The 27,026-nt window shown below is 44.8% G+C and overlaps 1 protein-coding gene across 4 annotated transcripts in view; it reads left to right on the top strand.

The window, feature by feature from the left end:
* The first annotated feature begins 660 nt into the window (after positions 1-660).
* HHAT (hedgehog acyltransferase) overlaps positions 661-27,026 on the top strand; it is a 368,911-nt gene continuing 342,545 nt past the window's right edge. The window contains exons 1-4 of one of the 4 annotated variants that reach the window (XM_045008653.1): positions 912-927; positions 3,820-3,874; positions 4,373-4,519; positions 21,421-21,488. In XM_045008653.1, coding sequence (XP_044864588.1) covers positions 4,429-4,519; positions 21,421-21,488 — 159 coding nt within the window. In that variant the 5' untranslated portion in view covers positions 912-927; positions 3,820-3,874; positions 4,373-4,428. Of the gene's footprint in view, positions 723-775; positions 947-3,819; positions 3,875-4,372; positions 4,520-21,420; positions 21,489-27,026 lie in introns of those variants that run through there. The other 3 variants (XM_045008651.1, XM_045008652.1, XM_045008655.1) reach the window with 3 other exon arrangements.

The raw sequence follows: 27,026 nt of genomic DNA, 5'->3' as shown, positions 1-27,026 counted from the left end.
ACCTTTATTATTTTTAAAAAGCCAATGGGGTTGTTTTGGGCCTAACCAAGATTTCAGAGCGTGGAGGATGGGCCATGGGGCCCAGCTGGGCTGAACACATGGGACATGTATCAGAGGGGTAGCCATGTTAGTCTGGATCTGTAAAAGCAGCAAAGAGTCCTGTGGCACCTTATAGACTAACAGACGTTTTGGAGCGTGAGCTTTCGTGGGTGAATACCCACGTTGTCGGATGCATGCATGCACCTACGATGGCTCATGTTCCAAAATGTCTGTTAGTCTATAAGGTGCCACATGGGACACGGTGGCCTGGGCCTCCCCGGGGAAGAAGGGGCTCCTGGTCCTTTTGCCCGGAGGAAGGACTGGCTTGGGATGGGAGGAGGGGCGGACTCCCTCCTGGCTTCTCTGGGCATTAATTACACGCACTTGGCATTCCTGCCCTGGGCGATCCGGTGCATTCACACTGCGCCCTAAGGCTGCAGCACAGCGCGGGCGGCGGTCGCCTCAGTGACGCGAACCCAACAAGCCAGAGGCCCCCGGGCTCTGTGAGCGCCCCGCGCCCGCTCTCCCGGCCCCCTGGGGCGGGCGCTGCGGGCGCCGGGGGCGGGGCGGGGCGGCTGCCCCGGGGGCGGGACCGGGCCGGGGAGGGCGGCGCAGGCCGAAGCCGGAAGCGCTGGGGAGTGGCTGGCTCCGTGCACGGAGCCGGGGAGCGCGGGCTCTGTAAGGTCGGTGCCTCAGCCTCTGTTCCGCCCCGCCGCTTTGGGGCGGGTTTGCCAAGCGCGGAGCCGCCGGGGCGGGGGTGGCTGCAGCTCCGCGGCGCCTCGAGGCGAGCTGGCAGCGGACAAGGCATGTCCCTGTAGGGGAGCGCATTGCGGGGTGAGCCCGGGGGGCGCGGCAGTACCCGGACCTGGGAAGGGCATTGGAGGCTGGGTACGGAAAAGAAACAAAGGTCTGATCGCAGCCTGCACGTTTGCTCCATCGTGAATGGTTCCCACAGTATTGCCTGGGCAAGGACGGGGGCCCCTGCTCTCAAACTGTCCCTCTGGAGGGAGAGAGAATGAATAATAATGAGAAGGGGGATTTCCTACATTGCCCCACTGAAATACTCAGAGCCAAGGGGGAGGGGGATCCCATAAGTGTCAAGAGGAGGGTCTTTAGGAAGCTGCTTTAATATTAATCACAAGAGGGAGCTGAATGAATCTCCTAAGAGCAAGATCTACTAGTTGTGCATAGGCACAAAAGCAGTAACACCAATCAATAGGGTCGCTTTATCTAGAGGAGTGCAGGTATGTACAGCAGTGTTCAATAGAAGGAGAATCTCTGCAGATACATTTTGGGGAAAAGCTTGAAACATTAAACTGTTATTCTCTCCTCTGATGGAGTTTGTCTTCCTCTCTGACTATTGCTAAATTCACTGTGCCTGGGATGACTTGTGTCCCTGGTTCATGCAGATACTTTAGACTATGAGATCTGTGTTGATTTAGGATTTTACACTATGCTCTTCACCAGGGTAACAGAATTTTTATTTCTATATTTTTGCCTTTGGAACATATCCGATGCACCAAGGTGCTGATCCAGAGCTCATGGAAGTGAATGGGGTCATTCTGTCGATTTCAGTGGGCTTTGGATCAGGCCCTGTATGGACTCTGCTTTCAAAAAAAAAAAAAAAAAAAAGATTGCTGGGAGTCTGTTGCTGCCAAACACTGAATTCAAAGCAATCAGTTCATTGATTGATAATTCAAGGTGCTATATGTCAAGTTGAACAAATAATTCACAAAATAAAATTGTAATGAATTTTGCCTCCTTCCCAAATTGTTTTTGAACAGACTGAAAATTTCTCAGATTTATTCATTATTCAAAATTATTTGAGGAGTTCTGCGGTAAATCATACTTGGTCATCAGATTATTTACCAAAAGTTTGTGAAGTCTTCGCAACTTACATTTTGCTTGTGTTAGCCCTTCTTTGTATCCGGAGTTTTGTTTTAAACCAAAAGAGAATAGCTTTTAAAGTTGTAACAAATTAAGGCCCCAGTCCTGCAAAGGCTTATCACGTGCCTCATTTGAATGGGTTGTGTTACGTCTTCAAGGGTCAGGAGGTCAGCAAGTGATTCTCTTTCATGTTGTTGAGGTATAGCTTCGAAAGTGGCATCAGGGACAGTTGACTCACGGTTCAGGAATAACTCAAAATGCTCCTTCCATCTGAACAGGAGCCCTTATGCAAACTAAGAACAACAAGGCAGCAGGGCCAGATGGCATACCACCTGAAGTCTACAAGTTTGGAGGTGAAGAACCGTAGGGAAGCTCTACGAACTTTTTCTTCATATCTAGTATAGTGAGAAGATTCCAGAAGACTTGAGAAACGCTAACATTGTTACAATCTTTAAGAAGGGAGATAAGTCAGCCTGTGGAAACTAATGAGGCATTGCCTTGCTGTCTTCTTAAAGATTGTAACAATGTTAGCGTTTCTCAAGTCTTCTGGAATCTTCTCACTATACTAGATATGAAGAAAAAGTTTGTAGAGCTTCCCTACGGTTCGTCACCTCCAAACTTGTAGACTTCAGGTGGTATGCCATCTGGCCCTGCTGCCTTGTTGTTCTTAGTTTGCATAAGGGCTCCTGTTCAGATGGAAGGAGCATTTTGAGTTATTCCTGAACCGTGAGTCAACTGTCCCTGATGCCACTTTCGAAGCTATACCTCAACAACATGAAAGAGAATCACTTGCTGACCTCCTCAGCGCTCAGCCGCAGGCCTGCAGTGTTGTTCTTGGTATCTACATAACGAAACGCTCTCAGTATCAAGCAGTTGGGAGGACAATGAAAAAGTTTGAGACGCTGCTTTAGCGAATAAGACTTTGTGACTTTAAGAAACATTTAAAAGCAAAAAATGTTGCCAAATGTAGCAGTCTTAGCTCAGAAAACAGTAAGAGAACAGTAAGGTTTTTTTTCTCCTGATAAAAACCTCCTGATAGCTCATCTCAATTGATTGGACTCTTACAGTTGGTATGCGTACTTCCACCTTTTCATGTTCTCTGTATGTATAAATATCTCCTGTCTGTGTGTTCCATTCTATGCATCCGAAGAAGTGAACTGTAGCCCACAAAAGCTTATGCTGAAATAAATTTGTTAGTCTCTAAGGTGCCACAAGTACTCCTGTTCTTTTTTTAGTAAGAGAACTGTACCCCAAAAAATCGAAAGAGGGATTGGTAATTATCTTATAGGTACTTCAGATCACAGTATATCAGACTGGATTTGTGATAGTCCAATGTTTTCAGTGGAGAGTGCCTTAGCAAAGTGAAAATGATTCTGAATTTTGAAACATCAAAAAGTTTGAAAAAGATGACTATGTAATTGCTCAAAATATAGGTGGGATACAATAAAAGGTAGGTCCAGCACCCACACTGCAGAAACCTTATTGTTCTGTCTGAATACGTTGCAACACAGATGTTGGATATGCTTTTATTGTATTTGGCCTTTCAAAAGAGAAAATGCCCCTTATTAAATTCCTCCTAAGAATGTGGTAGAAACAATATATCCATTACACAGTGGGACACTGTGCTATGATCTGATTTTACATAGAGCAGTTTTGAAGTGCTGTTACTATACGTAAATTTTAAAGCTTTGTGCTCTGAATATTTAATAGTGAACATATGCTCTCTTTTAAAGAATTCGGAACTCCCCGATCCTGCAAGATCATATGTGTGGGTGAAGCCCTGATAATGGCATAGGTCTTTCTATGTATTTGTGATTTTTTTTTTTAATTTCAGGGTCCTAAAAGTGTCTCATGATTACCCTTATCATTCAAATCCGTTCTTGTTTTATACAGCATACTTCTAATATGGAATTTAGTTGATGGATTCCTGTATTTGATTAAATTGAAAGTAAGATTTAAATATTTCTTTTTTATGTTGTACATTAAAATACCATAAATTGGCCTGTTTTGTATAGAAAGGAAATGACTGATAGTTACTTCCCACATTAATCCTTTTGAAAAGAAAAAAAAAGCCAGCATTAAAAATAAACTTTTTTAGACATGTTGTTACTTTGAAAGCAAGTGGCCAGAACACTGAGAGGCTTTGTAAGTTTCAGCTTGAAGCCAAAGAATAGTTACTCTGGAAAGGCTCATCCACTGCCAACATGTAGCATGTGAATGAGGACTCAATTGGAGGAAAGGATTTCCAAACTGACATTTTGGGTTGGTGGGTGTGCCCTGCCATTTTCTCATACTGATTATAAAACGACGCAAAGATTCAGAAAACTGCAGGATATGTCACTTGGTCACCAAAAAGTATGTCTTTATTGCATTATGTCCCTGGTTGTTGCTATTAAATACTCACCATACTGAACTATTTCCTATAATTTTGCGTACTGTTTTTCAGAAGCTAACAACAAGGACGTCATCTGGAGGCCAGAGAAACTTACATTGCAAGTAGTGATGCTGCCACTATGGGAAATGTTTCTTTACCTGCTTCTTTCACTTGGCTTCCACTTTTATTCCTTCTATGAAGTGTACAAAGTCTCCAGAGGTAAGTCTGTAAGGCTGTCCTGTTCATTTTTTTTGTATTGCTTCTTGCCTTTGAGGTTCAGCTAGTCAATTATTGGCTAGCTTTATTATTTAATGCATTAGTTTATTTTCCAGGCAGGCTCCAGCAGCGTTTCCCTCTGAGACTTTTGAACTGAAAGGACCTATATCCTCTCTCTAACTGAGAACCAACAGTATATAAAAAAATAGCAGGAGGGGAAGCTGTGCAAGGAGTCTTTTGTCAAAGCTTATTCAGAGCTGGTGTTTATGGTATTTGGAGGACAGTTGGAAAGGGGTATCTTGACATTTGCCATTAATAGATATATTGCCTTTAATAGATCAAATTATAAATATGCTATGTAGAGGAATAAATACAGATTTTTTTCTTTATAATTTTGTAGTGTATTTCGTCTGAGAAATAAGGCCCTGATCTTCTGCATACTTACACAAGTGTTTAAGCCTGTGAGTAGTCTCATTAAAATCAGAGGGTCTATAGATGTGCTTAAAGCTTAGCACATGCACAAGTGTTTGCAAGATCAGGACCCATATTAAAATTGTGAGAGACAGGAATGGTCTGGGTGCAGGACTAGAATCCAGGAGCTTTTGAGTTCTACTCTCTGACATTTTATTCCTGTGGCTTTGGGGAAGTCACTCAGTCCTCAGTTTTGTAAACACTTATGCTCATTGGACCTGATCGGAAGCCTGTTGAGGTCATGTGAGTAAATGCTCCCTAGTGAGAGCTGCCCAGTCTAATTCAAAAGTTGCAGAATTAGTGAGGAAAGGGGATTATATTTTTCTCTCATAAAATGTCCTGCTTTTAATCACTCAAATTAACAGTGTTCTCCTGTCAGTGTTTCATACCTGAGGGGAAAACTGTTCCATGCCTGGGAAGGAGTACATAATTGACAGCTAACCCATATAGATCTGTGAGTTATGCATACCAAAAGGAATTGCTGTAACAGCTTCTGTGCCGGAGTTGAGAGGCATCAATCATTTAACACCGGACACATGCCACAAACGTTGTTGTATATAATAGTCTGAAACAACTTTTGTGTAGGACTTTTTAATGATCCTTTTTTTCCCTACAATACAATAGATACTACAGCTGCAGAACTTTCTCCCTCTCAAAATGACAGAATCGAATATTTCAGGAAAGCTTCTATTTCTCCTACAGCTTCATTGTCATCTCCCTCCTTATAGCTTTACTAACCATTAGCCTGAAATACTGCACAGTGTATTGTAAAATCAATGCCAATGTCTTTCACACATGCCTGTCTGGACCCCAGTCCAGGAAGACATTTAAGAATGTGCTTAACTTTGCACATTGTGAGTCGTTCCATTGGAATAAGAACAGGAGTACTTGTGGCACCTTAGAGACTAACAAATTTATTTGAGCATAAGCTTTTGTGGGCTACAGCCCACTTCATTGGATGCATAGAATGGAACATATATTGAGGAGATATATATACATATACAGAGAGCATGAAAAGGTGGGATTGTCTTACCAACTCTGAGAGGCCAATTAAGTAAGAGAAAAAAACAAGTTGGCCTCTCAGAGTTTGTAAGACAACTCCCACCTTTTCATGCTCTCTGTATATGTATATATATCTCCTCAATATATGTTCATTCTATGCATCCGAAGAAGTGGGCTGTAGCCCACGAAAGCTTATGCTCAAATAAATTTGTTAGTCTCTAAGGTGCCACAAGTACTCCTGTTCTTTTTGCAGATACAGACTAACACGGCTGCTACTCTGAAACCGTCCATTGGAATAGTTCAACTGAAGTCAGTGGGATTACTCACAGTGTGTAAAATTGACCACGTGCTTAAGTCTTTGCATGATCATGGTCTTTGCAGATTGAGGCCTTTTGTCTATAATTAATTCTTCATTCACTGTTGTTCCTGCCAACTCAACTATCCATATTTCCCATTGTGATCGGGATATACAAATCACATTCTGAGCGACTCAAGGTTAACGAGCTAGTGGGGGCTCAGTCAGCTTCACCCTGCCATAACGCTGAGAGATAAGAGAGGCGCTTAAAAGGCAAGAACATAGTACAGTTGGTGGCAAATCAGGGAGGAGAGAGAGCTCCAGTCCTCAGTTCCAGAAAAGACTGGTGGAAGGCAAAAGCTCCTCAGATGACCTCTGACCTATATCCCCTCCCTGAAGAAGGGAGAGCCTGATGTTGATACACTTTTAGTGGGACTATTCTCTTATATTAGCCTGAGTGCACAGCTGGGGCCACAGTTTATCATAAGCCCTGTGAAGGAACAGAACCTTACCACGCCCATAGGACAGTTTACATGTGTTCATTTCTCATTGTGGAACATTTCCTACACTGGATGACTGAGAACTAGCAGCAGGAAAAGGCAGCCCAGCAGCAGCAGCTCCTGCAGCAGCAAAGGCTGGTCCAACAAGTGGTGGCCTTAAAAGGACCTCAGGGGCCCGCTGAGGTTTCACCTCTAGGATCCATATGCCCAGCCCTCCTGGCTATGGCCATGCCAGTGAAGGTCACAAAAATAGGCCCCGGGATGACTTGGAGGCTTTCCGTGTGATATTCAAGTGCGTGGTGATGGCAGGCAGCCCAGTGGCCACCTCAACAGTGGGCCGTCAAGTTAATGCTTCATCTGATCCAGGCCTGCACATGCTGCCTACTGAGGGCTGGATGCAGCAACAATGCAAGAATATGCCTTGGTGAAAGTGACTGCATTGAACTAGCTTGACATCATGGAGGAGACCTACTCATGCTGTACCATGAATGGAAATACCTCCATGGAGCCTGGTCCTACGTAGTGACTCAGAAGCTGTAGGACCTGTGTTGGTGATGGTTGAAGCTGAAAACTTGGACTGGAGTCCAGGTTGCTGAGCTTGTGTTTGTAGAGCAGTTCTCCCACATACTGCTGGCTGGGGTAGGGACTGGGTGTTCAAACTCTGGTCTGAAACACTAGCTGATACAGTCCAGCTTATGGACAGGGTTACCAGATAGCAACTGTGAAAAAACGGGATGGGGGTGGGGTAATAGGCGCCTATATAAGAAAAAGTCCCAAGAAACGGGACTGTCCCTTTAAAAACGGGACATCAGGTCACCCTACTTATGGAGAGCTAGCTGGTCTCTGCAATAGCTTCAGGGACGTCGCTTAAGAAGCTGCCAGAGGCAAAAGAGGTCCTTAGAGTTGAAAAAGAACCTAGCTGCGAGGATTGATGGATGGAGGTCTCAGTTCTGGGTGTGGAGGCACCAGTCTTTAAGGGCCCTAGCAATCTGTGGGGCCCTTCGCTCGTCTCCATTAGGAAACTCAGTTGCTCTAGGCCCAAGCCTGGGTGAGGAACCCTGAGGCCCCAGTCATCTCCTCACCAGGAAAACCAGGAGGCAAGAGGAGGGGAGCTGTATAAGGAGGGACTCCCTCTTGCATAAGGCCCAAGGCTGGAGCCCACCTGGCAAGCATTGGGCATTGGTTTTCACATGGGTGCCCAAGACACCTGTATCACAAATGCCCCATATGGACTATAGTTATGGACATGTGTGTAGGGCTTTGGAGCGGAGCCCAGAGCTGGAGCGTGGAGCAGCTCCGGAGCAGTGGAGCTGCAAATTTTTGCCTGGAGCTGGAGCAGAGACGGAGCACAGTTCCAAAGCCCTGCATGTGTGTATGGAAGAAAGCTGAGCCTGTAAATTAACTCTGGCTAAATTGACTGTCCATGTCTAGATAAATAGGACAGAGCTCTGGGATATGGCCTGGCTGATTCCAGGTGTAGTTGGCTCTGGTTCAGAACCACCTGGTTCCAAACCCGGTGGCCCTTTCTTAGTGTGTTCACAAGGTGTCAAACCCTATCCTAGTATGTGTGTGCAACCGATTGTAGAGGGGGCTGGCCTTGATGCTGACCTACCCCATTATCTTGGGATGGGGTTGGGAATATTTTTCAGAGATTCTGAGTGGATTTAGGACAGCCCCGAGTCCCTGGAGGTGCTAATTTAGGAGACCCTGAGAGATGGTGGACTCAGACTCCTGGCAGGTTTAAGGGAAGAGTTGGACTTTGGAGGGTGGGTCTGGCCAATGGTAAGCTCCCCGTAAATTCCGCCTAATAATGAAATGATGCTGGAGCCCTTACTGGAAGGGGATATCTTATCTAGAGGGTCCGACTTTGTCAGAGATCAGACGGAAGATGAAACCCTGAGCTAGGGCTGTGACCAGCTGTTGGTAGTCAATGGGGAGGTGATAGACCCACATCGAGCAGGGCAGTACTCCTGATGTGAGCTCTGGGCTGAGCCATTGTACCATCAGGAGAGAGACTGACAGACCAGTGATATTCAATCACAACTCTTTGTTCTCTGGTCTCATTGGCATGAGGTCATGTGAGAAGACCCCAGCTGGGATTCTGGGCTGCTTCTACTGGCCCAGGGTTCACCAAGAGGTCACAGATTTCTGCAGTTTCTGTCCTGAGTGCCAGATTGTTGGCCCCAAAGGGGTGACCAAAACCCTGGTAGTTGCACCCCCTTTTAATTGCCATTCAGGAGGTACCCCAGTCATCTACTGGATTTTCCCTCTTTGTACTTTTGCACAGAAGACAACCAGGGGCTATCCTGGACCTTGTACAAGAGATGTGGGAGGAACAGACTGCAAAAACAGAGAATGCTGTACACTGCATCCCAAAGCTCCAGGAAAGGCTCAAAATCCTGGGGGCCTTAGCCAAAGAAAATCTCCTTCATGCTCAACATGCCCAGGAGTGAGCTTATAACAAAGGAACATATATGCATGTATTTAACCTAGGGACTGGTACTCCTCTCCAAGTTACTGGCCAAGTGTCAAGAACATCCAAAGTAAGTCAGGTGGGGCCAGTTAATCATGAAATCAGAGATGAGAAGGACAAGGCAGGTCTAGCATGTTAACCTCCTGAAACCCTGGGAGGCCTGTGAAGGCTTGTTCAGAGTCCCTTGCCACTGGAACCAGTATTGGGACTCCAAGCGTTCGCCTCTCAGGATCCTGACCCTGTGCAAATATGAGAGAACCTCCTCTTGAAGCGGAGGGTCCAAGTATGACAGTTGGTGAACACCTTCTTGGCGATATTTTCATCCCGGCTGAGATGAACCCATCTACTTCACCACCATGTCCAAATGGAGCCAGGATATCTGGGAGAACCCTGAGTTGCTTCCTTGAAAAATGCATGACGCAGTGAAGCTAGAACTCTGTAACATGCTGGAGTTAGGAGTCATTGAAGAGTCTCATAGCGACATACAAAGTCCCATTGGAATGGTCCCTAAACTGGATGGTGCCATCCAGTTCTGCATAGACTTTAGAAAGGTTAATGCTGTCTCTAAATTTGACGCATGCCCCATGGCCTGGGTGGCTGAACTACTGGACTGGCTGGGAGAGGCCCAATATATCACAACGTTAGACCTGACAAAAGGATGCTGGCGGATGCTGCTCACATCAGAATCATGTGAGAAAACTGCTTTCATCACCTCATTTGGCTTACATCAATTTCATTTTAGCCTCCGTGGAGCAACAGCATTGTTCCAATGACTCATGGACCAAGTTTGCAGACCACATGGCTCATACGGGGCAGCCTATCTTGATGATGTCATCTGTAACTGGGGCTGGGAGGCCCATCTAGAACAGATCACTGCCGTTCTCTGTTTCCTGCAGGAAGCTGGGCTGACCATGAACCTGGTGAAATGTAGCATTGGAAAGGAGCAGGAGACCACCAACCTGGGATATACTTTGGAGAAGGGCCAGGTCTGGCTCCTAGTGGACAAGATCCAGGCCTTAAAAGTCTACTAATTCCCAACAACCAAAAAACAGGTTTGGAAGTTTTTGGGGCTCATGGGTTACTACTGCCAGGCTTCTGCCACGGATCTCTATGATAGTGGCCCCTGTCATAGACTTGATTAAGGACATATGGGGCAGAAGCCAGCGAAAAGGCTTTCCAGACATTGAAAGACCATCTGTGTAAAGAGCCTGTTTTGTATAGCCCAGATTTTTTGGCAGATGGACACTCTGGAGGTGGCCCTGGGAGCAGTAAAATCAGAGGAGGTAGACTGGGGAAAGACCCTGAGGTATATATTAAGCCTCAAGCTGTTTCTCTGAAGCTGGCATACCCAGAGATAGAAAACAAAGGACTGGTGGTGAAATGGACTGTGGTTTCTCACTGATATTACCTCTTGGAAATCCATTCATGCTTTACTCCTGAGGGAATTTTGCACCAAAAAATTAAAAATTCTGCAAAATTCTGCATATAATCACTCCAGTTTCAATTATTTTGGTAATTTATTTCAAAATACTTGTCGACAAGTATATAAAAAATACAGACAACAACCAACATTCTTTCCCACAGTAGAGTGTTAAAGAAACCCCTACAACAACCCAGTTCCAGTTGGGGGGTGCTGGAGAGGGCTGGGTGGGGCTCCCAGAGCCCAGACGATTGCACTCCCATTCCCCCAGAACCCAGCTGCAGGACACCCCCCTGGCGCAGATGCTCACACACCCTTCCCCCCAGAGCCCAGCTGCAGGACACACCCCACTCCCCACAGAGCCCAGCAACAGGGCAGCCCCCAGCCCAGACACCCACATACCTCTCCCCGCAGAGCCCAGCTGCAAGCTGGATCAAAGTGTGCAGCCTCCAGCCCCGCCAGGCTGGGTGCTCTGCTCATTGCGAGCTGGGCTCTGCGGAGTCCAGCGGCCCCTAGTGGCAGCCAGAAATTCTGCAGAGGAAATGGCATTCTGCAAAATTCTGCATTGCGCAGTGGCGTAGAATTCCCCCAAGAGTAATGCTTTTCTGAGGTAGTTGAACATTGTGAAACACATGAATCCTTGGCTTATGCATTGGTACTTCTCTCTCCAGCCGTACACCTTCCTGTTGTAACACAGGCTGGAAAGGCTGACCAGAATGCTGATTCCACCCCCCCACCCCCAGGGAATTTGGGGAAGCTAGCCCTGGTTCCCCAAATGCCATCTTGAGTGGGAGAGTGTGTACAGACCCCACATTGGGCAACATGGGGTAAACGAGCTAGTATGGACCAAGTCAGCTGCACCCCTCCACACCTCTGAGAGATGCCAGAGTTGGAGGGAGGCGCTTAAAAGGGGAGAGCACAGCATCGTTTGGTGGTAGACTAGAGAGGAGAGAGGACCTCCAGTCCTCAACTCCTGGATCAGAGCTGGCTGAAAGCAAGAGCTCCTTGGACAAGCAATGGCTCCTCCCTGAAGTTAAGGAGAGCCCGATGCTGATCCACTTTTGATGGGACTATTCTTCTATATTTGCCTGTGAGCCCCAATAGGGACCTACAGTTTCTCGGAAGCCCTCTGAAGGAAGAGAGTCTTACCACACCCGTAGGACAGTTCACTTGTGTTCACTTTTTGTGGTTATTGACAGCTCCAGAAGGGGCAGACTGTGCAGCTCTCAGCCACAGGGCTGAGCTTCTTGTGACTGGACTATAGTGGCAGAACACCCAGATGCCACAGACTGAGTCCCAGGGAGTGCCATGAGAAAGGACCATGGTGACACTCATCTTATGCAGCTGTTTATTTACCTAACAACATTGAAAGTGCACCAAGTTCACTCTTCATTCAACACTACCTTTGCTAGTTTTAGAAATCTATGTCTTTGAGCATTTCAAAAGTGGGCATTTAGGAAGAAATGAGTCCTCTACAGCCCACTTCTTCGGATGCATAGATGCAGTCTGATGACGGTTCTATAAGAGACTTTGCTTAAATAATATATATGGTACTCCTAATAAATGATGTATAACAAGAAGATGAAAAAAGAGATTATGGCCACTTTTTAATTACAAAAACAGAAGAGTTATTAGAAGATTAAATGAGTATTATATGTTATGATCAGGGGCGGCTCTAGGTATTTTGCGGCCCCAAGCACGGCAGGCAGGCTGCCTTCGGCGGCTTGCCTGCGGGAGGTCCCTGGTCCCGCAGATTTGGCGGCAGCCTGCGGGAGGTCCGCCGAAGCCGCGAGACCAGCGGACGCTCCGCAGGCATGCTGCCGAAAGCAACCTGCCTGCCGCCCTCGCGGCGACCGCCAGAGCACCCCCGGTGGCTTGCCGCTTGGCGTGCTGGTGCCTGGAGCTGCCCCTGGTTATAATGCAGGGATAGGCAACCTATGGCACGCGTGCCAAAGGTGGCATGCGAGCTGATTTTCAGTGGCACTCACACTGCCCGGGTCCTGGCCACTTGTCCAGGGGGCTCTGCATTTTAATTTAATTTTAAATGAAGCTTCTTAAACATTTTAAAAACCTTATTTACTTTACATATAACAATAGTTTAGTTATTAAATTATAGACTTATAGAAAGAGACCTTCTAAAAACATTAAAATGGATGACTGGCACGTGAAACCTTAACTTAGAGTGAATAAATGAAGACTCGGTATACCACTTCTAAAAGGTTGCTGACCCCTGTTATAATGTGTTTCCTCTGCAAATAATTAAGCAATAGAATTATATAGTGTGATACAATACAGCTGTATGCATTTGTTTCCATCTATATACTCAAAGCTATCTTGTCTAATTATGTTTCCTTTGATATTGTCTCACTGTAGAGTGTTTTGCTGCACATTAGTTCTTTTCTTGCTGTGGTGGTTGCTCTAAGGGCTTGTCTACACTACAAAATTAAGTCGACTTTATCTAATTTGACCTCGATCCTCTGAATTAATTAAGTTGATTGTCTCGATGGAGTGCATCCTCACTAGCAGTGCCTGTGTCAGTGCACAAAGCAGTGTGTCATGAGTAGCTATCCCAAAGTGCAACTTGCCGCAGTGTGTTTTGGGAAGTTTGTGCAATGCCTCATGGAACCAAAACATTGTCCCAGAGGAGAATGGGAACATTGCATCAGCATCCCATGATGCTCTGTGCTCAGTAGCAAACAACCTAGTGGTTTTCACGCCTTAAGTTTGCGGCGGATACACCATAACCCCAGAAGCATGGAGCCTGCTCAGTTGTACACTCTTGCTGTGAGCATCTCAAACACCTCGCGTCTTCTCCTGCAGTATTTCCAGAGCCAAAGTAGGGTCTGCCATGCGGAACATAGTGCTATCCTGCAAGCAGTCCTGTTGCAAGCCATTGAAAAAAACAATTCACAGTTGCTGCTGGCAGTCACAAAGCAGCTGCACTCTGTTGAGCACCATTTCTGGTCCTGTGAAACAAGCACTGACTGGTGGGACCGCATCATTTAGCAGGTATGGGATGACGAGCAGTGGCTGCAGCACTTTTGAATGCAGAAGGCCGCCTTACAGGAACTTTGTGCAGAGCTCTGCCCTGCAGTTCAGCAACACAAAAATGAGAGCTACTCTGACAGTGGAGAAGCGAGTGATGATCACTGTTTGGAAGCTTGCAGAGCCGGACAGTTACCAGTCAGTAGAGACTCAATTTGGAGTAGATAAATCAACTGTGGGAGCTACTGTGCTCCAAGTGTGCAGGGTCATTAATTGACTTCTGCCACGAAGGGTAGTTAGTCTGGGAAATGTGCAGGACATAGTGGATGGTTTTGCCGCAATGGGGTTTCCTAATTGCAGTGGGGCGATAGATGGCACGCACATCCCAATCTTGGCACCAGACCATCTTGCCAGAGAGTACATAAACCAAAAGGGATACTTTTCAGTGGTATTGCAAGCACTGGTGGATCACGGAGCATTTCACCGACATCAATGTAGGATGGTCGGGAAAGGTTTATGACGCGCGCATCTTTAGGAGTTTGGGTCTGTTCAAAAAGCTGAAATCCGGGACTTTCTTTCCAGACCACAAAATGAACATTGATGATATTGAGATGCCTATAGTTATCCTGGGGGGGACCAAGCCATACACCAGCTGTCTGGACGGCAGTAAGCAACGGTTCAACCATAGGCTCAGCAAGTGCAAAATGGTGGTTGAATGTGCCCTTGGTCATTTGAAAGGGCGCTGGAGAAGTTTACTAACAAGGTTGGACCTTAGTGAAGAGAACATCCCCACGGTTATAGCTGCCTGCTGTGAGCTCCATAATATCTGTGGAAAAAAAAAGGGGGGGGATTTTCTGCAGGGGTGGGCAGTTGAGACAGATCGCATGACAGCCATTTTTGAGCAGCCAGATACCAGGGCAATAAGAAGAGCGCAGCAAGGGGCGCTGCGTATCCGCGAGACTTTGAAAAGCCATTTCAATAATGAGTCACAGTAATGTGAGCTGCTTGTCTGCATTGTGCTTTCCCAAACCTTTACCAGCCTTGTATCACGCTCCCTGTAAAGCCAACCCCCCACCCAAGCCCACTGCTTCTACTCATAAAGAACATTTATTTCTCAAATCCATTTACTTCATTTAACAAACATAAGTAAAGAGGGAGAACAGAAAAAAATAAGGTAACCAGGGGGTAAGGGGTTGTCAAGTTGGAACAGGAGAAACATTTTCAGCTGTGTAACATAACACTGCATCAAAGGTCTGTGTTCCTTTGTTCCTTGTGCCCTCCACCTGTGTTAAGTGAAAGGGATAATGGACTTTTTACCCATGCCTCATGGAACACTTGGCGGAGGGTGATTCTGCGTCAGGCGATGCTCACTGGCTGTCCACGAGGGTCTGCAGAGAGACTCTACCCTCCTGTTTGTGTTCCTGCAGTTCAACCAGATGCCTCAACATGTCTGCTTGGTCCCTTGTAATCCGAAGCATCTCATCCTGTGGCGCACGCTCTTGCTCATTGGCAGCTTTCCTGCTCTTCATGTCCATGTTTAACTTCTCGGATACTGAAATCCTCCACGCGCTCAGCTCTGTGTTGGCTGTCCCAGAGGCATTCGTTATTTCGGTGAACATGTCCTTTTGTGTTCTCTTTCTCCTCCTCCTAATCAGTGAAAGTCTGCTTTCAGGTGTTGGTGACACGCTGAAGCTGTCAGTCATGGGGAAAAAATAAAGGAGCCATTGTACATGAATAAAATGTTTCCATAGCAAGGCCGTTTTCATAAAAAAACAAACAAACCAAAAAAACCCCCCAAAACAAAACCCAAAACCTTATTACTCTACATGCAAGCCATAACATAATCAGAATCTGTAACCATTTGCTGTGCCATTTTGCTGCTCCAGCCATGGTGAGTAGGGCCCCCCAGGTCATGGGTGACCGCACTTTTGATGAAGTCTCTTGCAGGCGCATGTTGGGAGTAGAGGTAGTTAGTCGAACAGTGGCCCTTCCCCATAGCACCACGGGAAGCTGTTTATGAATGGGGTTGGGGGGGAGGGGACGTTTTCACTCCCAAATTGCGGAATCGCTCATGTGGGGCCCCAGTCCCCTATCATCCACTTTAAACTACTTGCCGACCCATGCCAAGCACATTAAAGGCACATTAGTGGCCGCTTGGTTTGGCGATCTGGAATGTGGGGGTGGGTGGGTCTACATGCCCCCTTTTTTTTTCTTGTAAGAGCACTTTTAATGAAAACATCCCCTGTTTTCCCTAGGCGACCCTGTGTGATATCAGTCTCCTGAGAGTAACAGGCGGAAAGGAAGGAGATGCTGCAAATGTCTGGGTATAGACCTGGTCCTTATGCTGCTATGCTGTGTACCACAATGATGCCAGCAGAATTAATTCAGGAGTTGCGTGGGAAAGTGTCCTACCATGGTGGAAGAAATAAGATTGCCCTGCCCAGAAACCTTTTGCAAAGGATTGCAGAGTACCTCCATGAAAGTTTCCTAGAGATATCCATGGAAGATTCCTGGGCTATCCCAGTCCACATAAACAGTCTTTTCCGGGGGCCACCTGCTGCATAGCTGGAGTGGCCGCTTGTAAGCAGAGAACCACAGCACCTCACTTTTTCTTCACAGTAAACATGCAATACCACCGAATGTGTGTGCCCTCTAAAGTTTAACTGGACTTTGATTGTAACTGTACACTCACCAGAGGTGCCTTCCCCGGGATCACGGTCGGCCACTGTGATGTCCTGCAACCCACGGGGCTCCAGGGTTAAAAATATTTCCTGGCTCTTGGGGAGAATGGATCCACCGCTTGACTGTCTCCCATTCTCCTTCTCTTCTTCCTCATCCACCATATCATCCTCCTTGTTGTCCCTAGACTCACACACCTGTGAAGTGTCCTCATTGCTTGTGGGGGTGCTGGTAGGGTCACCCCCGAGAATCGCATGCGGCTCATTGTAGAACTGGCATGTGTGGGGTTCTGCACCAGAATGACTGTTCACCTCCTTTGCCTTCTGATACGCTTGGCGAAGTTCTTGTATTTTCACACGGCAGTGCTGTGTGTCCCTCGTGTAGCCTTTCTCCCTCATTCTACAAGTAATCTTTGCATAGATGTCAGCGTTTCTTCTGCTGGATTGGAACTCTGCCTGCACAGACACTTCTCCCCACACAGCGATGAGATCTCCCACCTCCTGTGAAGACCATGCTGGAGCGCGTTTGGGGCATGTAGTCTCCATGATCAGCTGTGCTCAAGCTGGCATGCTCCCAATGCTGATCAAACAGGAAATGGGAAATCAAAAATTCCTGGGGCTTTAGCAGGGGAGGGGCTGTTTCCTGTGTACCAGGCTGCAGTGCAGTAGAGTTGAGAATGATCTCCGGAATGCTCACAGATGAGCATTGTGGGACACCACCTGGAGGCCAACTAAGGGCCCGTCTATACTTACCTGCCGGGTCGACGCGTAGCGTTCGACTTCTCGGAGTTCGAACTATCGCGGCTAATCTAGACGCGATAGTTCGAACTCCGAACGCGCTCCCGTCGACTCCGGAACTCCACCACCGTGAACGGCGGTGGCGGAGTCAACGGGGGAGCCGCGGACTTCGATCCCGCGGCGTCTGGACGGGTGAGTACTTCAAACTAAGGTAGTCGCGTACCTTAGTTCGATCCCCCCACCCTAGTGTAGACCAGCCCTCAGTCAAGTTACGTAACGCTGCGTCTGCACTACCTCGCAGTTGATCCATGAAAATCGAATTAAGCGCTACACAGGAATGTGTCATCTGACATGCTCTACACTTGGAATAATACTCATTCACAACCATACTCACCAACTTGCTTCTGAGCAAGGAAACATTTTTCAAGTCTTCCACAATGTATCCAGTTGCATGAAGAGTACCTTGAGGTTTCTTTATGAATTTCTGGAACTAACAAAATAGATTTGACAGATTGCAATATTGCCGCTATTACTATTTTTCACAGAGATTTATGTATTTAGGAAACCCCATTATCCATTTGCTTCATCAAACCTTGATGCAGGAGGTGTGTGATTTTTGTTTGTTTGTTGGTGTGCTTGTTTTTTCCAATTTAAAATTCAAACCATTTTACGTGAGAGTGGAATAACGCTTTAAATTCCGTTGTGTGCAGGGGAAATCACCAACGGACAGTAATGAGCAGTGGTCTCATTTTTAGTCATTTTTCTTCTCTGATCAGTTTTTAAAACCACTTCATGAAACTAGAACAAGAGGGATTTTAACATAAAAACTCCTGGACCCCCAACCTCTGTGGTAGATAGGAGAGTGGATGGTCAATTTCCTTACTCCTGTTTCTTTATGTTAGTGAAACTAAAGAATCCTTAACATTTAAATATCTTGGGAAGGGGAGTTTTTTTTTTCACCAGAGGACAGTAAGCCCTGTAATTAATGTGTGTGCCCATGAAAGCTTTTACATGAATACTTGAGAAATGTGTATTTATACTCTCATATTTTATGAAGGAAATTTACTTGTTAGCTATCTTTATGTTGCTTTTCTATTGTCTAGAGTTGTATGTGTACTCAGAGAGAAGTGATGGGTACAGTTTTAACATTTAGAAATAATAAATATGATTTGGCTCTTATATTTTGGGTATTTTAATGTAAATGAATTTACAGTTTAATGGTTAAAAAGGAACTCCTGGTTAGAGGAAATATCGATAGAGAAATAAATCTTGAATGCTACTGCGTTTTAATTAGTCACGCATTTTATGCTAAGTAAGGCCCCCATCTTGCAATCTTACTCCTGTGCTTAACGTTGTTCATGAGAGTAGTTCCACTGATATCAATGGGACTACTCACATGAGTAAAGTGAAGCTTGTGTGTAAGAGTGTGCAGGATCTAGTTGATTATCAAGATGGTAAACTGAAGCACTTCAAAAAAAACTGATTCTTCATGATATGTTCTCTGTAAAGGTTTACAAGATCATCATTATTTTTATTGCAGTCATATAAAAGTCTTGTGTCTTATTTTTCCCACTAGAGGGAGATATCAAACAGGCTTAAAAACACTGGAAATGAAGACCAGTATATACTTTACATTTTATAATTAGTAAAATAAACCCAACCTATATCATAACAGTTGAATTTCATTTTAGATTATAATTCCTAGCACCAAAATCTTTTGTATAGAAAGATAGTGAAAACTAGATAAGACTTAGTTGAATCCTTTGCTATTGCATTCAGAGTGTGCCCCATGGACGGCTTTTTCAATCTTGGAGGTTAAAATAAAACCATGCTGTTTTCTCTACAGTTTGCTAATATTATGCTGAGTGTTTTTGTTGCCTCTTTATTAACCTCAGGTAGACCAGGACTTGCTTTGTGAATTGCTACAGTACCAATTAATCTTTGCTTTCTGTTTAATTATTATTCTAATTTATTATTTGTATTATGGTAGCACCCAGAGCTCCAATCAGCATCAGCACCCAATTGTGAAACACACAGGAAGATGAGATCCCTGCTCTAAACAGCTAACAGTCTAATGCTCTTGCTCTGCAAGCTGTTCTGTGTGAGAGGACCCTTGCCTGCACACAAAGCTTTATTGGCTAGGGCAGGGGTCAGCAACCTTTCAGAAGTGCTGTGCCGAGTCTTCATTTATTCACTCTAATTTAAGGTTTCGCGTGCCAGTAATACATTTTAACGTTTTTAGAAGGTCTCTTTCTATAAGTCTATAATATATAACTAAACTATTGTTGTATGTAAAGTAAAAAAGGTTTTTAAAATGTTTAAGAAGCTTCATTTAAAATTAAATTAAAATGCAGAGCCCCTCGGACAGGTGGCCAGGACCCAGGCAGCGTGAGTGCCGCTGAAAATCAGCTCGCGTGACGCCTTCGGCACCCGTGCCATAGGTTGCCCACCCCTGGGCTAGAGGCTTTGTAAAGGCACAAGAGTTCACCCACTTGGAGCAGTTTGCAGGATCAGGGTATAAATTAAGAAAAGATGCAACAAACAATAGGGGGAAGAAGAAGAATAACAATGAGAAGATCACCCAGTTACACAGGCCAGCTGTGTGCACAGTTAATCGCCAAGTAGTGGGCAATGTAACTTTTGACCATAATTGCAGTTTTGGAAGAAGAGAATCCATTCTGTCTTGGTTTCTCTAGGAGTCTGAATATGATGTAATTAAAAGGTGAAATAGAAACCACTGAAGAGCATAGGGAAGCCGTTTGAAGAGAATGCTCTCAACACTCTAGGTCTCGTGGTTAATTAAATTGATTTAACACATGAAGCTGACGTGTTTCACTGGAATGGCTAGAGTTCTAATCCTGCTTCTTTCGCTTACTTGGTCTGTGGCTTTGAGGTTCTGTCACCTTTCTGTCGGTCTTTCCATCTGTAAATAAGGGATAATACTGACCTATTTACCTCCCGGGGGTGTTGCAAGAACTGATTAATTAAGACCTTAATGTGTCTGCAGTGCTTTGAACATATAAAGTGCTATCTAAATACTAAGCATTATTATTGTTATAGGGAGACAAGGTTTTATGTATACCTATGGAACAGCATATTTCCAAGGCTGCGTCTATGGAAGCTTGCTCCCATTCCAGTACAACCTGTAAAAGTATCTTCATAGGTGTTCTGTACCCGGTAGTACTGGATTAGGAGGGTCTTAGAGTTAAGAGGGACATTTTCCTAGATAAGAAAAGACTGCATCTCCCCCCCACCCCGATTTATCTTGTGTGTCACAAAGTCAGAGGCAGAAACTTTGTTCTCTTGAACTTTAGATAGATATTGAAGTTTCACAGAAAAGCTGAGGTGTGATTCATCAGGGATTTAGCCTTTCACTTCAAGCATTTTCTGAACTAAGCATATTTAAACACTTGAATTTCTGAGGCAGCCTCTCACCAGCCGGAATTTGAAGTGGGCTTTGAGGACAGTTAGTTTGATTGGGATGTACTTGTGGGAATAGTTCAGCTGAACCTGCTAGATATTTCATGGGTTATATCTGCTTTTTGCAGAATATATGGCCCCCCACCTTTAAAAAACAAAAACAAAATGAGGTCTCTAATGGTATTTGTGATCAATGACTGTGAATTGTTCATACTTTAAATAGAGTTTAGGGATATGTGTATGTGTGTGTATGTATATGTATTAAATCATCAATTGTGGTGATATTTAGTATAAGACAAAAAATCCTTCCCCTGCCTTCTCTCATCTTTTTCTACACTGGGGAGCATAGTATCACACTGGTGCTTAGATTTTGGTCGTGGAAGTGATTGTCTGCACTGAAACAGACCATGAGCCAACGTATTTTCATGTTTTGTTTTCTTTAGAAATAGAATAAAACATGCATTAAGGATGAAAGGCTGTGGAAGGCCTCCAACTCTGCAGAACCATGTGCTCCACTGTGTGAGGACTGAGTGACTGTGCAGTCAGTACATGGAGATTCAGCATGCAGAATGTATGGTGGAGTTGGGTTACTCTGCATGCCAGCCCTGCATGGATCAGGGACAGCATCAGTGGTCCATGGTTGTATGCATACATCAGCCAGAAATTGGGGATGTGCAAGGGTCAAAGACCAGGGACTACAGTAGTGACTATTTTGTTCAGACCTAAAGATTGGGGGTGGATTCTGCCTCCTTATCCTTCTTGATTTCTTCCTGCTTAAAGAACCTCTCTTTCCACTTGCTGTGTGTTTGTTTTTCAGGTAAATACAAAGAATTTCATACTGTTTAAAAACTAACACTGCAGACCCATAGACTCTTATTTTTTTTGGTGAGATGTTATTAATGGGGGGTATTATTCTTGGCAGAATATGAAGAGGAACTTGAAAGAGAATTTGAATTGGAAAAAGATACTTTGTTTTGGGGACTTAAAAAGGTAAGATCAATGAATATTACTGATCATTTTAGTTTATAAGTTTAGTGTAAATTCATATTCCTAGCAATTCAGTTGAAGTCTTCTTCAAGTGGATTGTGACCAACTTTTATGATTACTGTATTAAAGAATGTTCTGCTCCTAGGTAGGACACTTGGCACAGATTACTATATTCTGTGAATTATTATGTGTTGTAAAATGTGTTCCCTCTCCTCAGTTGAGTATTATTTTAGAGGTATTTTAAAGAGTTACTCAGATTTTTATGGATCCTATTATTTGCCTCCCTCTCTCTGTAAAGCCAGGCACCTTTAATATTTTGAGTCCAAGAACACAGAACTCAGAGGGAGAGAAACTAATAAGTATAAATATACTATATTCTAAAATGATGTAAAGCATCTTTTCTATGTGTAAAAATACATAGGAAAGTGCATCCTCCAGTGTGACAGGAGGATTCTTTCCCTTCAGCTTTTCCCACAGGTTTTGCAGTGGGAGGGAAGGAATTCTGGCCCAATGTTTTTAATCAAAATAAATTAATTAAAAGTGGTTCATTACTAGCACACTTTCCTCTCCATGCCCTGCCGCTCCAACTTCATTTTCAGAGGCAGGCGTGGAATACTGACAAAAAGGAGATATTTGCCAGTTCTGGATACTGATTTAGAATTGCAAGCTCAATCAATAGTGTAAAAAAAAAAAATGTTATCGCCCGAGTTTTTCCATCCCTCAAGAGGAAAAATGGCTTACCTGATGCAATGTGACCTGATGTAGAAATTCGTATTGTAGTTTTTCTCTTGGTTGCTGCCTTTCGTACATGTTAGCAGCAGAATGACTTAATCTCTGGTGTCAATGTTTTCCTAAAAAGCATTGGCTTCCCTATACACCCTCAGCAGTGCTTTTCCTTCTTGCTTGTCATTTGATTGTTTGGATAATGGCTTTGCTTAGGATGTGGGACTGGAAGGAACATCAAGTCCACTCCCTTGCGATTGCAGGCAGCCCCATCGGATAATTCTGTTCATGAATTTATTAAATTTATGTTTGAGCATCAGAGTCACCCTACACTGGTTTTCAGTCTAGCTTGCTGGGTAATAATTTTTGCAGCATGAATGTTTAAAGAAACACTATTAATTTAAAAATCACATTTCTCTTTGAAAATTTTCTACTTCTGTTACAAGTAAAGCTAAAGATTATTTTATCTGAGACAGAGAAAAGAAAAAAATGTGTATTTTCCCTCTTTGTTTACCTTGTTCTGTCTATCTTAGGCTCTTACATGGCCTCCATAACTGTAGTATCTGAGCACCTAAGAAGCTGAAATGTATTTCTTGTCACAACACCCATGTGAGGTAGAGAATGCTGTTATCTCCATTTTACAGATGGAGCACTGAGACCAAGCAAGGCTAAGTGACTTGCCCAAAGTCACACAAGAAGTCTGTGGTGGAGCAGGGACCTGACCCCAAGTCTCTCAACTTGTTGGCTAGTACCTTAACCACTGGACCAGCCTTCCTCTCTTAGTCAGGTGGACCCTGAACCTGCAGTCTGTTCCAAATGGGTAAACCCCAGTGCCTGCATGGAGCCTTGTTGGGTTCAGTGAGGCTCTGTGCCGGCACATGGATGTACACACACAGAGCTGTTTACAAGATTGAGGCCTCAGACCCCAATCTTGCAAAAACGTAGACACCTGCTTTATTTTGTGTCCTATGACCAGTTGCATTGAAGTCAATGGGAGCAACTAAAAAAGCAGAACATTAAGCATGTGCATAAATCTTTGTGGGCTCAGGGCCATTGTTTGTTTCCTCTGTTTGTGTGGATCTTTTACCCAGCAATGGGAGAGAGAATCATCTTTGACAATAGGAATATGTGAATGTAAAGCCACAGTAATAGACTGGGGTGCTCAGGTGCTGATGTAGTAATTCAAACTACTTGTAACAATATTTTTTAGATTGATTGACTAGTTGTTAGTTTATTTTTTTAATACATTTAATCATGTAACATGGTTTGGGCATATAGGTAGGGATATCATTGAACATAAATTAGCTTTTTCCTTGTTAACAGTATGAAGAAAGTCATGTGAAAATAATAGCTGCCTCATGTCTATGTGACAGCCACAGAGGGATGATGATAAGCCACTGAGCCATTGTGCCATGGCATGAGGAGACCGTCTGAATCACCAACTAGGAACAAAGTATTTTAAAAATCTAAAAACATTTCTGTTAATATTAGGGCTTCTCAACCCCCTTTAAAAATGCAGATCCTAAAGGTTGGGCCTGACCTACTCGTGGCCACACCCTCACTGCACAGTGGTCCTTGTCTCCACTTCATGTTTAATACACTCTTCTCAGAGATCATAGAATCATATAATATGAGGGTTGGGAGGGACCTCAGGAGGTCATCTAGTCCAACCCCCTGCTCAAAGCAGGACCAACCCCAACTAAATCATCCCAGCCAGGGCTTAGTCAAGCCGGGCCTTAAAAACCTCTAAGAAAGGTGATTCCATCATCTCCCTAGGTAACCCATTCCAGTGCTTGACCACCTTCCTAGTGAAAATTTTTTTCCTAATATCCAAACTAAACCTCCCCCACTGCAACCTGAGACCATTACTCCTTGTTCTGTCATCTGGTACCACTGAGAACAGTCTAGATCTATCTTCTTCTGAACCCCCTTTCAGGTAGTTGAAAGCAGTTATCAAATCCCCCCTCATTCTTCTCTTGTGCAGACTAAACAATCCCAGTTCCCTCAGTCTCTCCTCATAAGTCATGTGCTCCAGCCCCCTAATCATTTTTGTTGACCTTCGCTGGACTCTTTCCAATTTTTCCACATCCTTCTTGTAGTGTGCGGCCTAAAACTGGACACAGTACTCCAGATGAGGCCTCACCAATGCCGAATAGAGGGGAATGATCATGTCCCTCGATTTGCTGGCAATGCTCCTACTTATGCAGCCCAAAATGCCGTTAGCCTGCAGCCTTCTTGGCAACAAGGGCACACTGTTGACTCATCCAGTTTCTCATCCACTGTAACCCCTATGTCCTTTTCTGCAGATCTGCTGCCTAGCCATTCGGTCGCTAGTCTGTAGCAGTGCATGGGACTCTGCACTTGTCCTTGTTGAACCTCATCACATTTCTTTTGGCCCTATCCTCCAATTTGTCTAGGTCCCTCTGTATCCTATCCCTACCTTCCAGCGTATCTACCACTCCTCCCAGTTTAGTGTCATCTGCAAACTTGCTGAGGGTGTAATCCACGCCATCCTCCAGATCATTAATGAAGATATTGAACAAAACTGGCCCCAGGACTGACCCTTGGGGCACTCCGCTTGATACCGGCTGCCATCGATAGATTGATAGAGTCAAGTTAATATTGCCTTTGGGTGAAATCACTCTGTGCTTATGTAGTCCATAGGCCTCATGCTCACCTTCTGCATGGAGTGCTTTATTATTTCTTCAGATTTAAACAACAGTAAATGCTCAGACAAAAGCTGCAGGTGTCATAACACTTGTGCTGAGCACCGAGCATCATGAAATACTTGGACATAGGTATCAGATTAACTTAGCCAGCCCATAAATCAAAGGAACAGAAGAGTCCCTTGAATCTCCTCTTCCCTTACCATGAACATGCTCTCAACCTTCCCCCAGAACCTGTCAAACAAATGGTTTTTATATTGTGCCCAGAAGGTTTCAACTCCATACTGCTTTGGTCCAAATGGGGAGCAAGATCCACAGTCCTGACCGACAGCTTCTTCTCTTTAATAATGAGGTGGATCCAGCTTGAGTGTCTCTACTAACCACAGCTATGGCACTATGGCACAGGGAGAGAGGTTATCCCTCATGTGGACTGGTTCCAGGCCATTTAGAGTTCTATAGGTGAAGGCCAACACCTTGAACTACACCTGGAGACCAATAGGCAGCTAGCAGATCCCAGAGCACTGGCAAGGCCGGCTTTAGGCACCGCGGAGCCCGATTTGAAGGCGCTGCCACTGAAGTCCTGCCGTTGTCTTTGGCAGCAGCTCAATCGCTGCCGCAGAGGAAGGTCCCTCTGCTGAAATGCTGCCGAAGGCACCGGCAGCCGATTGAGCTGCCGCCAAAGTCCCAGCACTGTAGGCGGCGGCAGCTCAATCAGCTGCCGGTGCCTTCAGTGGCATTTCGGCAGAGGGACCTTCCTCCACGGTAGCGATTGAGCTGCCGCCAAAGACAGTGGTGGGACTTCGGCAGCAGCTCTTTCGGGACATTGTGGGGCCCTCTTAGGGGCATGGGGCCCGATTCCGGGGAATTGGCTGAATCACCCTAAAGCCGGCCCTAAGCACTGGTGTCATGTGCTCCCAGCCAGATGCCCTGCTTAACAAATGAGCTGCCATATTCAGCACCAGCTTCAGTTTCTGCATTGTTTTAAGGTGTCACCTGATGTAAAGTGCGCTGCAATACTCTTTTCTGAATTAGGAGTTTCTGTATATTACGAAATTAGTCCTTCAAGAATGGCATGTGCTTTGTGGCACTTCCAGCTTTTGCTGTCTTCTCCATGCTCTGCTCTCATTGGAAACTGCCAGCACAATCTGTCACAGCAGAGATTCTTCCTCTGATTCATGCTGTTTACATCAGCATAAGACGGTTGTTCCTGCAGAAGAAGCTATATGTGATTGTAGCCTGATCTATAGGTTATGTATGTATTATACTGATTACTTAACATTCCAGTGTGTTTAGAGTCCTCCATGCTGTGGGTATGGGAGAGGGTTCAGGATTTGGCTTTTAGGAACAGAAACATGTAGGCCTTTTCTACATGACATGGGCTTTGATGGTAAAGCTATACTGATAAAGTTATACCAGCAGAGCCCCCTTGTGTAGATGCAGTTTATGCTGACAGAAGAAGTTTTTCTGTACAGTAATTCCATCTCTCTGAATGACATTAGCTATGCCAGCAGAAGCATTCTTCTGCTGCCATAATTGTATCTATACTGGGGATTTTGGTAGCATAGCTATGTTAGGTGTTGAGTGTAGTTTATTCCACACTAATGACTGACCTAGCCATTCTGAAAACACTTTGTAGTGTGGACCTGGCTGTAGACACATCTCTTCTGTAGGGGTTACAGAAAAGAGAAGAGATGCTCTTATCCCTATTATTCTTGCTGCTCCAAAGAAGTTTCCCTGTTTCGTTTGCCCCAGTTTTTGTGTGCGTTTCTTGTTATTGTTTTTAATGCAGCCTTTAGGTAGTTGCAATTTTTGGCATAGCATCCACTGAGGACATTGTTATTTGTCCTTTGGGCTGAGTAAGAGCTCGTTTAAATTGTGCAGTTGTATTTAGGTCAAGACCTCATTATCTGTAAAGTGGAGTTGACTCTCAAGCCCATATACAGAACTGTAATAAAATACACCTTTAACAAGACCCTTCTATGCATCCTCATGCTGATGTTCATTTAAGATGCTGAAAGGGCAAAATCCTGACTCCTCTAGTCATGTAGGAACTAAGAGTAAATACATTCTAAGTATCTGAGATTAGGACCCGGAGACTAGAAAGTGTAAAGTTTAAGGGGGTAAGTGAGTTGAGATGTTCTTATTAACATGA

Source organism: Mauremys mutica, chromosome 3 (genome assembly GCF_020497125.1).
Source record: "Mauremys mutica isolate MM-2020 ecotype Southern chromosome 3, ASM2049712v1, whole genome shotgun sequence".
Taxonomy (NCBI): domain Eukaryota; kingdom Metazoa; phylum Chordata; order Testudines; family Geoemydidae; genus Mauremys; species Mauremys mutica.
This window is presented reverse-complemented; position numbering and strand designations above follow the sequence as displayed.